The sequence below is a fragment of the Epinephelus moara genome, chromosome 18, assembly GCF_006386435.1.
Source record: "Epinephelus moara isolate mb chromosome 18, YSFRI_EMoa_1.0, whole genome shotgun sequence".
Classification (NCBI taxonomy): Eukaryota; Metazoa; Chordata; class Actinopteri; order Perciformes; family Serranidae; genus Epinephelus; species Epinephelus moara.
Window position 1 is genome coordinate 35786796 of NC_065523.1, and position 12974 is coordinate 35799769.

Genomic DNA, 12974 nt, shown 5'->3' on the forward strand with positions numbered 1-12974 from the left:
CACACAGGGATGGATTTTTTTGGATTTTTTTCTTCCTCATTAATAAAACCCTTCATTTATAAACTGCATTTTGTGTTTACTTGTGTTATCTTTGACTAATGTTTAAATTTGTTTGATGATCTGAAACATTTAAGTGCGGAAAACATGCAAAAAAGTAAGAAATCAGGAAGGGGGCAAACACTTTTTCACACCACTGTATATTTTAATGTTGAATGGCAGTGGCAATTATCGCTTTACCGTCCTGCTCTCACCCATTAAAAGTGTTGTCAGGTTTGCAGTCTGCCATCTCCCTGACTCCATGTAAACACAACACTCAAATAGTGACATTTACAGCTACGCCTATAATCTGTGAATCTTGTTGCCATGGCAGCGACTTATCAACAGCTAGTACCCACCTGTCACTTAATACAGCCACACCCTGTAGGGATGTACGATAATATCGGCACGTCACTGGTATCAGCTAATATCAGCTTTATAATGAACTTTTAGAATCACCAAACAGGATTTTTCTTATTTTGTGCAATGAATGAATATTACACTCATTGAAAAGTATCATTTTTCATGTCTCCATCATAATATGATATTGATATCTGTATCAGTTATTGGCCAAATAAGTTGTTATATATCAGCATATCAGATATCGGCAAAAAAATCCAATATCGTTCATAGCTAATGCCCTTAATTATGCATGTTAGCTGTTAATTGTGCGTGTTTAACATTAGTCTGTGGGGTCTGACTCGTTTTTGGAGCCAGCCTCATGTGGCCATTAGAGGAACTGCAGGTTTCAGCTCCCCGCATCGGCTCCATTTTTCCGCCTCAGAGGTTACTGCTTAGCTAAAAGACTATGAATGGGAGCCTGATTTTGTGGACCCACATGACTTTTTTTAAATATACCCAAATGAGCTTTATTCTATTGCTCCCAGCTCTGAAACAGAAAATGAACCCATGTGCTCAGAACATTCCCCTGTGTGTGCTCTCAGTGTCATCTATAACATATTCTCCAATTCACTGTCTGTGGAGCAGCTCCAGACTTTATTCTTACTGACATCACAAGTTTGAGTTTTAGCTAAGTAGAAACCTCGAGGGCTGAAAAATGAAGCCAGAAACTTCAGTTCCTTTAATGGCTTCTTGAGGTTGACTCCAAGAGCGAGTCAGTCCCCAAAGACAGGGGGTTTCCAAACTTTTCTGAACAGGGGTCGGATTAGATAATATGGGTTATTACAAAATAAATCACATACAAATGAGACAACTGAGACAACTGTTTCGTCTTTCAATGGAAAATAATTCAACTTTCCCCCGCTCCCGAAAGTTTGCTACCAAACAGGAAATGTCTGCTGTTGACTGTGAGGTGAACGGAAAAAAAGTGTTCTTGCTTGATTCACAAATATGGTGTGGTGGGACACATATAGTATATTTTGAACAACAAGCTGGAGGCCATTTAATATTGTTCCGCGGGCCACAATTGGCCCCCGGGATGGACTTAGAGCATGCCTGCCACAGACCTACATGTTAAAATCCCCAACTTTACAGCAGTAATAAATGTGTTTACAGCCTGGTGACATCACAAGTTTGAGACTTACTTCTCGGGTTTCTGGCTTTGAAAGAGAGTATTGATTGAACCTATCGGCCATGGAAATAACGTATTGGAATTCTTAATTCAAGTGGTGTTCCCCTTTAACGATCAGGAGCTCAAGTCTTGTCATTTAAATTTAGGTGAAGCCAGTACATTGTAAAGTCGAGACAGTGAACCTCTAAAATCCAGGTGGGTCTTGGTTGGGGATCAGTTCAGTCAGTGGATGATGGCCTAAAAAAATGTGCCTTTTTTTCCACAGCAGACATAGTAGAAAAAACACAGGCGTTATTGATAACATTACAGGTGGCTCTGTTCCATTTAGGTGTCCCAGCACTCTGCCATGACAGTGAGCCAGAATGCACAATATCAGGGAATGCAGCCATGATTAATGTTATTACACTTGTGCTTTTCCTGGTTCGCCAAGTAAAAAATGTCTGCCATGAAAGAAGTCTTTTGTAGCCACACTTCATGTAACGGCTGTGTGACCTGCTGAAGTTCAAACTGAGCATCAGAATGATGAAGAAAGGTGATTTAAGTGACTTTGAACGTGGCATGGTTGTTGGTGCCAGACGGGCTGGTCTGAGTATTTACTGGGATTTTCAGCACAACCATCTCTAGGGTTTACAGAGGATGTTCCCAAAAAGAGAAAATATCCAGTGAGCCAAAATGCCTTGTTGATGCCAGAGGTCAGAGGAGAATGGCCAGACTGGTTCAAGATGATAGAAAGGCAACAGGAAGTCAAATAAGCACTGGTTCCAACCAAGGTCTGCAGAAGACCATCTCTGAAGCAACAACACCTTGTCCAACCTTGAAGCAGATGGGCTACAGCAGCAGAAGACCACACCAGGTGCCACTCCTGTCAGCTAACAACAGGAAACTGAGGCTACAGTTCACACGGGTTTTCTCACCAAAACTGGACAATAGAAGATTGGAAAAACATTGCCTGGTCTGCTGCACCAGGAAGAACCCAGGGTCCTCTGCACCAGGAGGAACCCAGGGCCCACTGCACCAGCGTAAGGTCTGACAATCGCTCTGAGGATTTCATCCTGGTACCTAACAGCAGTCAGGGTACTGTTGGCTATGACATGGAGGTCTGTGTGACCCTCCAAGGATCTGCCTCCCCAGACCATCACTGACCCACCTTCAAACTGGTCATGCTGGATGATGTCACAGGCAGCATAACGTTCACCACGGCGTCTCCAGACTCTTTCTCGTGCTCAGTGTGAAGCTGCTCTCATCTGTGAAGAGAACGGAGCACCAATGACGGACCTGCCAATTCTGGTGTTCTCTGGCGAATACCAGTCGAGCTGCACGGTGCTGGGCTGTGAGCACAGGTCCCACTAGAGGACGTGGGGTCCTCATGCCACCCTCATGGAGTCTGTTTCTGACAGTGTGGTCAGAAACATGCACACCAGCAGCCTACTGGAGGTCATTTTGTAGGGCTCTGGCAGTGCTCCTCCTGTTCCTCCTCACACAAAGGAGCAGATACTGGTCCTGCTGCTGGGTTGATGCCCTTCTACTGCCCTGGCCAGCTCCATGGATCCATGGATGTGCCATCCTGGAGGAGCTGGACACACTGATATCCCTGATGTTTAACTGACTTGGTGTTAGACTACGACCGTTGAGTGTTCCCTTCACTACCTGTACCTGCTCTGAGACCAAATAATTTTCAAGTATTCTGTGAGTAATAGAACGTTACTTCATGTCGATACAAAAATGTCCCAACCGACCTGTGTTTCAACAACCTGAATTACCATAAAGAGAATGTTAAAGTCAGATCCATGAGTGTTGGTGAAATTGACCCAGGCTTTTCACTATTTCGCCACAAGATGGCGCCACACAGTCACAGTGCCTCCCTCCTGTGATTGATCGGGCTGCAGATACAGATGTGTCACTGCTCATAAACGGCTCCACACAACACGAAGATCAGTGAGGAAGAGTAGTTTTGAGACAGGAGGACAAAGAGATGATGAGACTCAGAGAGAACAGGTTTCATCGCGTCATGTGTTCTGGAGCTCATAAATAACGTGTTAATGACCAGTTCAGCTCGTGAAATTTACACATGTATCCTCCCCTAAACTGTGTGTGTGTGTGTGTGTGTGTGTGTGTGTGTGTGTGTGTGTGTGTGTGTGTGTGTTTGGCTCGGCACCTCTCCGTTGTCTGACTCCGATTCATGCAGTTATGATTCATGATACCTTAAATTACACGTTATATTATTGTCCAGTGCGCTGCCAAGATTTTAAGGGGATCAAGATGAGAGAGGGGGGCATGATGTGAAAACAACCTCAGCCTCTTTGAAGCCGTCTCAGCCTCTCCCAATGAAAAACACGCTCCGGCTTTTTATCGCTCCGTGAATCATGCGAACGGCTTCAAGTTTTCACCGAGATAAGAAAACATTTCAACTGAAGTAGCCCGGAACAGCTCCATCTAACCCGGTTTGTGACCCGCACGGATGTAGGTTCATTTATCCAGAGTGATCCAGTGAGATCCCCCAGGCCTGTTTAGTTCCTGCCAAATCGTGTTATTACACCGAGTCCTCGGTGGCTGCTGCGCTCTCCCACTTCTTCATCTGCGGTGCAAAACAAATAAGATCTCCACAATGGACGTTTGTGTTAGATAGCAGCTTTGCTATTGTTCAGATGTGTGCGTAATGGGTAAAATAGGCCTTGTTGATTTGAACGTTTCCATATTTCTGCTTTTTTTTATATATATAAAAAGAACTGAAGAAAAACACCTCAGACTGAGAGCCTGGATTTAATGGCGCGTGTCTTTTATGATGGGGATTTTATAAAATTACCAGAAATAAAAACTGGAGGCCATTTCTGCAGGTTTAACATCAGGAAGCATTTAGGTGCATCTGCGCAGGACAGTTTGGTGTCCACTGTCCCCTGAGTTTGTCCCCGGAGCTCAGATGATGCCATACCTTCAGCTCCTCTGGTGATTTGACGCTCCCGCTCTCGCCTTATTGAAACCACACAACGCGCACGGGGCCTGTTTCCAATCTGAAGACATGCGTGATGAATTTGGGGAAATCATCTGCAGCTTTGCTGGTACCGTATAGCCCACCCAGTCCGGACCCAGTCCCCCTCTGCCCCGAGGTATCAATACGATTAGAGGCAGGAAATGTGGGAATCCCCAACAAAGGGCTCCATCATTAAACACAAACAACCAGAGGCCTCCCAACAATACCAAAAGCGCCCTCCTCTCCTGACTCCTCTTTTATGTCTGCGCAAGTGAAAATCTATTACTTTCATCCCAATATCACCATCCTGCTCTCAGCTGCCCATTATTAAAGAGGATAATCTGACGGGGTTACGGAGGACTTTGATAGGCTCGCGTTTAAATGGAGAACAGAGAGAGTAGAGTTACTAACCCGGGTTATTCACACTGCACGACAAATATTATTCCTTCTCCATTTCACACATGGTGAGATTTATCAATCTCAGAGAAGCTCGACTTCTTTGAATTTAGAGAAACAAAAAAAATTCAGAGAAGTCACCGTGCAGGCGACAAATTATTATTTTCTCAGCAGCACAGAATCCATCATTCGCGTTTTATCCTCCGTCTGAAAACATGTAATTGCGCGTCAAGTGTGTGCGTAAAGAGCGGCTGCAGGAGCCCTCGAGGGGGATTAAGGCTTAAGTCCCTGCCTCGCGTAGAGAAGCGTTTGGGGATTTCCCCCTCAGTCTTTAAATTCAGGATGGTGATCTGATGTCACCAGCGTGTCTATCATCTTATTTGGAAATTAAAATGTGTGTTTATGGTTCTTTATCAGCACTTTCAATCAGCGTGGCACAAACAGTTTCCACCTCTTCGTTTTTGGGTGGAAATAAAATGAAAAAAAAAAAGTCATTTTATAAAATATATCTCAAGATTTTTTTAACACAGAATAAAAAGAGAAAGAGCAACATTAACAAGTAAAAAAATCTATTAACTAAATCATTTTTGGAAAGGGATCATGACTTCAGGAAAAAGTTTGAAAATGTTTTTTGGTGGACGCACACTGCTGCAACCATCCTTCTTGTTTTATTTTGTCTTTCTTAAATTCGTAGTTATTGTAACAATTTGACACTCTGGAGTCAACCCTCAAATCCCTGAACAAAAACACTGGCTCCCCTCTAAAAATAGCCCTCTTCTGATTTCCTGCTCTTAAGGATGTTTTCACTGAGCAGATCTCTGATGTCCGCGTCGACTTGGCACCGACGCGCCGATGATGAGAGTGCCTGGGAGGCTGGTATCGGCCTTCTTGGTACCCTTTGCGCCGTTTTCATTGGTCAGGATCCTGTTCCTCGTGCCTCGACGTGACATCACATCCACCCGACCCACAGGAAAGCAACGGAGATTACAGATGATGCTGGACATCTCGGAGGACGTGCACACTTTTACGCTTTTACGCACAATCACTCGCTGACCGCTCTGTTGCGCTTAAAGGCATTAAAATAAAGGATATCAGCGCGTGCGGTTTGGAGGAGTCTGGAAGGAGTTTTGGAGAAGTAGGAGGAGGATTGTGCTCGGGGGTTTTTTCCACTTCTTTTTTTGTGAATGGAGATGAGTCGTGCGTAAAAATCTGGTCATCGCGTTTAAGAGCAGCGCTGTCACTCTCCCACCTGTTGGCAGGTGGTGTTGGCTTCACCCGCGGACATCTACTATGACATTGGGTTTGGACATCATGGAGGATATTGTTATCGACGTAGTAGGGGAAGGACTCAAAGACAGCGCAGAGGAGCAGCTGTTACCTTTGGATGAGTCGCGCAGCACCGAGACTTCCAGCGGACAGAGCAAAGAGGGGGACGCGTACAGTCCCGACCCGGCGTGTCCTTCTCCTGCTAAAAGCAAAGGTCCCGCGTCGGTGAAGCCTCCGTACTCTTACATCGCGCTGATAACGATGGCGATACTGCAGAGTCCGAAGAAGCGGCTCACCCTCAGCGAGATCTGTGACTTTATCAGCCACCGCTTCGTGTATTACCGGGAGAAGTTCCCCGCCTGGCAGAACTCTATCCGACACAATCTGTCGCTCAATGACTGCTTTATAAAGATGCCCAGAGAGCCCGGGAACCCCGGGAAGGGCAACTACTGGACGCTGGATCCAAACTCCTCGGACATGTTTGAGAACGGGAGTTTCCTGCGGCGGAGGAAGCGCTTCAAGCGGCAGCATTTCCGCTTCGACCCGCTGAAGGAGCAGCACCTGGAGCCCAGCGGGCTGCACGGCTTCCCGCACGGCGCGTACGGGATCGGCGCCGCGGCTCTGCAGCTGCCCAGCCTGGAGCTTTACCCCTACCTCCATCACCACGCGCACTCCCCGTGCGCCCCCGCCACCATCCCACCTGTCAGCAGCATCCTGCCGGCCCTCTCCAGCTTCTTCTCCCGCAGCGCGCTCACAGCCAAGGCGTTCCTCCAGGCGCAGCCCGGAATCGACGCCTTCTCCCCGGCACAATGTGCCTACTCCTCTCCTCTGACCTCCAGCGCTGCCTACGCGTCTCCTGCGCTCTTCCACCCCGCTGCGTCCCCGCACTTCCTCAGTTTACACCAGGAGTATCAGAAACTACAGACTCAGCGAGGCACCGTGGACCTCTCCAAACACAATGAATAACCAGCAGCGACTCTGAACTCGTGTTTTCTCAGGTAACAGAGACAGTTTCAGCAGATTTACTCCAGCGATGAATCTGCGCTCAAAGAATGTTGTAGATATGTTGAAAAAAAAAACAACCTCTCCTTTTCACCTTTATGGCAAAAAAACTTTTTTATTTTGACCATGAATTATCTTCTTTTTGTTTAAATATTTAAATGACGAGTTTCCTTTACTTTTTTTCTGGAAAGAAATAAAACTCAATATTTAAACTTTGCGTTCAGTTGTATTTTGTACAGATTCAAACAGCCATTATTATATGGATAATCTAGAGATTTGTCATGTCCTAACGTGCTTTTAATTCCAGTTTCTGGGTTTTCACCATCTCCGCGCTAATTTAATAATTGATTAGGCCCTAAATTGCAGCCTACAGTGAGATATAACCTTCATCCAAATGTTAAAAAGTGCTTCTTTCCAAGAAATTAAATTAGAAACAACGGTGAAAAATAATTAGAGGCTAAAATAAGCTGCAGGTCTGTGAGGCCTGACTGTAAAGATCACGTCAAATAATGGATCACAAAAAATAAAAACAAAGATTAATGACAAATACTCTTCTGTCTGTATTTTTAATGCAACGACTGAGACGCTCTGTGAGATATTAAGGTTCATTTGATATATTGAAACTGCAAAAGAATAGCCTGTAAAATTTTATATTTCATGCACATAATCAGCAGCGTGTTGGATGAGTGTTGACAGAAGCTCAGAGTCTGAAACACTTTTATTTACGCGTGACATTATGACGAAACTGCAACAGTAATATTGATATTAATAAGTCTCCATGATCAAAACCGTGAGTGCGGCATCTGTTGGTTAACAGGCCTGTCAGGTGTGTGTGTGTGTGTGTGTGTGTGTAACGCTGAAATTATACATGTCTATAATTGCCTTATTTTGCAGGGCCACACACTCAGTCCGTCTGTTCCCGCGAGAAAATCTGCTCAACACGTTTTTCATGTCAATTAAGTTTCTCATGTGTTGGAACATAAAGATCATGAAAGGAGCCTCTTTAGTGCATCACTTAAATTTTATTTTTTATTATCATGATAGAGGAGGTTGAGTCAAATACACGTTAATTAACGCTTATTTTTAGTTATTTATTTTTTTGTTTGTCATTTTATTTATTTATTTAACCAGGAGGTCCCATTGAAGTTGAAAATCTCTTTCACATAGCAGCCAAATAAAACACATTTAAAATGCAACAAATACAACATATGATACAAAAAAATCCACAATAAAACAACAACTATTCAAACATCGTGGCTTCTCAAGAAAAACAATCTCATGTCTCTGTCACCACATTCTGTACGATGGCCTTAAACTCATCACTGGATATAAGTGTCATCTTATTTATTTATTTATTTGTTTTTAAATGTCCAATGTGAGCAGTTAATTAGGCTGTAAATTTTAAAGAGGTAATTTCCTAATTTAAACCATCTCCTGAGGGAGACTTTATGTTGTTCTATTGTTAACAGATGCAACAATTATGATTCAATTTATTCTTTTTTTAAGAAATAATCCAGCAATAATTAAAATAAAAAATAAAAAGAGGGACACAGATGAAAGGGTGGGTTTTGTGGGGTCCCTCCACCTGAACATTTTTAATGTCTAACTCTTAATTTCTTGCAGTCCGGTGAATTTCTATGCACCAATTTATGGTGTAAATGGGTTTTAATTTTGTCAGAGTAAAAGTCCTCTGCTCTTTACTGTGGGGGGCACAAATGCACAACTTGTGAATTTTGTTTTGTTTGAAGTCTTGTTTTTAAGTCTTCTTCTAAATATTGGAATCGTGCAGAGGGATCCAAACAGCTTGACTCAAGGGGCATGGGTTTAGTCTCAGCACCGGGGGGACACACAGATGAAATGGTGGGTTTTGGGGGGGGTCCTCTGTGAGAACATTGTGAGCGTCAAACACTTAATTTCCTGCAGTTTGGCAATTTTTTATGCACCAATTTGTGCTGTAATTGTGTCTTAATTTTGTTAGAGTAAAAGTCCTCTGCTACTTTTATGTCTCTACTTTGGGGGGCACAAATGCACATCTTCTAAATGTTGGACGTGTGCAGAGGATCCAAACAGCCTGACTCAGGGGCGTGGGTTTAGTTTCAGCAGCGGGGGACACACACAGATGAAATGGTGGATTTTTGGGGGGGTCCTTCACCAGAAAAACTTAAACATCAAACATTTAATTTCCTGCAGTCTGGTGAATTTTTATGCACCAATTTGTGGTGTAATTGTGTCTTAATTTTGTCATAGTAAGAGTCCCCTGCTACATTCATGTCTTTACTTTGGGGGACACAAACACACATCTTCTAAATTTTGTTTTAAGCACTATATCGTAGGCGACTGGACGTGCTTGAGTTGCCTACGATATAAGATCACCATGAACTGGATGACTGAGAATCGTCACCAACATGGTGTAAATGTTGAGCTGGACGTGTCTCCTGCATCTCCTATTCGCTGGAATTGTGCAGAGGAATAAAACCAGTCTGACTCAGGGGCGTAGGTTTAGTTCCAGCACCGGGGGGACACAGATGAAAGGGTGGGTTCTGGGGGGTCCTCCATGAGAAAATTGTGAGCGTCAAACACTTAATTTCCTGCAGCCCGCAAAATTTTTCTGCACCAGTTTATGGTGGAAATGGGTTTAATTTTGTCTGAGTGAAAGTTTAACTTTGGGGCACAAATGCACATCTTCTAAATTTTGTTTTAAATGCTATATCGTAGGCAACTGGGCCTGCTTGAGTTGCCTATGAGATTACCATGACCTGGATGACTTAATTCACCAACATGTTGTTAATGTGGAGTTGGTCGTGTCTCCTGCCTCCCCCTGAAATCAACACCTCTGCTCTGACTTAATTTTTCCTCCTTTTTCCATTTACAGGCTGGAGTCTAAATATGCAGCTGACTCAAACTCAGCCTGATTAAATCAAACCCTAATCTCTCATCTAAACCTAAAATAAACAAGATAATCTTTATGTGTGTGATTCCACCTGGAGACACAGGCAGGATAAATCATACCATTTACTAAATCTCTCCTCAAACTTTCCGCCCATTCCTCCGCGCCACTAATTCAGATGATCTGATTTATTTTCTCCTTTCCTTTCTCATTTGAGTCGACACGGCGCTGCTCCACACTGAGAGTGACAGTAGTTAAATAATTCTAGGTTTCAGAGCATGGGAGTATTTATTTAATTCTATTCTGAGGCTGCTTTAGATGGATTACTGCGCTGAAGCTCTTGGACGGGGCTGATGGATCACACCGCACGCCTAGTCCTTCAGCAGACTTTGGCACCCAGCGAGGGGCTGAGACAAATAAAAAGATTGTTACCTGATGGCGAGCTGTTGAAGCTGCCCACTCCTGAGAGAAGAGCACACTTTCCTCATTGATTCCTCTTTTCTGTGCTCCATTCAGAGGATCTCACACACACGAGAGCCCGTTTCTCATCTAAGTCAATCTGTTCTGAGGTTTTCCTTTTTTCTCTGTCAGAACCAAATGTCTAATATTTGTGCTGCTAATCTTAAACAGTGCGGCAGGAGCTGTGGTCAAACTGAGCCGACATCAGATTCGTATCATGCACCGCAGCTCTTCTGCTGTTAGAGCTTATCTGATTGGAAATCTACAGCTGAACGTTTCCTCTCAGTTTCAGAGCTCATGTTGATTCAGTCACAGCTGAACATGAAGATGCAGCAGGTCGTAACTCAGGAACAGCTGGGACAGTGGAAAGCCTCGTTTGTGATCCATACAGCAGGCAACAAGTCAGAATATGGACAATTATACACATAAACAGGACGTGTCACCATCAGAGGGGAGGAGTCCAGTCACAAGTTTAATGACTTTAGACAAAATCAGTGTTGAACTAAACAAGTTTGATCTTAAAACTTCACAAATTTATTGCTAGTTCTACAAAAGACCTGCACTGGATACACATTATTAACCAAGGGCGTAGGTTTGGTTTTAATTCTGAGGGGGACACGTGTCAAATGGAGGGTTTGCATGTCAAATATTTATTTTCCTGCATTTTTTATGCACCAATTTGTGCTTTTCCGCATCAGTGTGTGGTTTTAAATGTCATGAATTCTATCAAAAGGCCTCTGCTACTGTCATGTCCACTGCGTCCCCGCCAAATTTGAACAAACATTGACATGTACTTTCATAAAGAGCGAGAGAAGATCATAACAGTTTTGGTAAAGAAACTAAAAGTGATGTAAACTGGACTGGAGTCAGACTTGTGTCACTTGTGGCATATATGACACGTTGGCCTCAGGCGTCCTCCGCCAGAACATTTTGAGCGTCATGCACCAGTTGTGCTATTTTTTGCATTAATGCAGAGTTTAAATGTCTTTAATTTTTGTTTTACTGGGGGACAAATGCACAAATATTTGACGGGGACGTGTCCCCTGAGTCGCCCCTCAGATCTTTATACCTGTATTATTATACTATATTATCAGTAACAAATAGAGACATGTAAGTTTATGAAGAGCTGGAGAAGGTTTTAACAGTTTGCAACCATGCCGTATTTTAGTCTGGGTAAATTGACTAAAAGTGATATAAATATAACACAAACTCTGGCGCTGTACTGACCCAAATTTAATGAGTATACACCAGAGGAGTGGACTGGAGTTACAACTTCGATGACTTTAGACTCGACTTGACAAAATCAGTGTTGAACACAAGTTTAATCTTAAAACTCTCACAAGTCTATTGTTGGTTGTACAAAATGAGTCCCTATGATGTTCAAAACTGCCCAGGATGCACATATTATTAACCAAGCTCGTAGATTTACGTGACATATGTCACGTTGGGTTCAGGCGTCCTCCACCAGAAAATTTATAGCTTCAAACACTTGATTTTTTTCATGCACCAATTGTGCAGTTTTTTGCATCAGTGCGCGGTTTAAATGTCTTTAATTTTGCAAAAATAAACCTGCACGTGTTTTAACTATTTAGGGGAATGTGTCGCCACACAGAGCTCCACAGGATTGTTACAGTTTGCAACCATGTCATATTTTAGTCTGGGTAAAGAAACTAAAAATAATACGAGAATGACATTAACTCTGGTGCTATATTGATCCCAGTTTAGTGAGTGTGCACCACAGGTGTGAACTTGAGTCCCATGAAATGGACTTGGGTAACAGATTTAAAGACTTTAGACTTGATTTGGCAAAACCAAAAACAGACGTCAAACTTGACTCAGACTTTAACACCATTGACTTGTGACTTCACTTTGACTGCAGCCTTTGGATCTGAAAATATTTGACACCTTCCCTAAAGACATGGGCGTAGATTTCAGGGGGGACACAGGGGACACGTCCCCCTCAGTATTTAGAACATGTGCATTTGTCCTCAACAATAAAAACATCTAAGTAGCAGAGGACTTTCATTTTGACAAAGCTAAGGACATTTACACCACAAACTGGTGCAGAAAGAATCACCAGAATGAAGGACAATGAGAGGTTGACACTCAAAGTTCTCTGGTGGTGACCCCCCAAAATCCTCCAGATGTTGAAACCAAACCTTCGCCCCTCCCCCCAGCCCAAAGATTAAAAAGTTATTTAAAGAGTGCACCACGAATCGATTCATTTTCCTTCATTCCCAGCGAGTCGACACTTAATTCCACAGATCCACTTTGTTTAAACCGATCAGACAGCGTCCAATCAGGCTGCAGGAGAAAACCATGAACAATTAAAGTTAATTACTGAGCGGCAGTTTGACAAAATGATCCCAAAGATAATTTAGTTTCACACAAAAACCATGTGGTTGTCAACAAAATACAAAGTGCAGTGT

At 43.3% G+C, this 12974-nt stretch overlaps 1 protein-coding gene across 1 annotated transcript; it reads left to right on the plus strand.

The window, feature by feature from the left end:
* The first annotated feature begins 5916 nt into the window (after positions 1-5916).
* foxd7 (forkhead box D7) lies at positions 5917-7690 on the plus strand. The gene has a single exon (XM_050069026.1). The coding sequence runs from the start codon at positions 6222-6224 to the stop codon at positions 7161-7163; it is 942 nt and encodes a 313-aa protein (XP_049924983.1). The 5' UTR covers positions 5917-6221; the 3' UTR covers positions 7164-7690.
* Positions 7691-12974: the final 5284 nt, after the last annotated feature.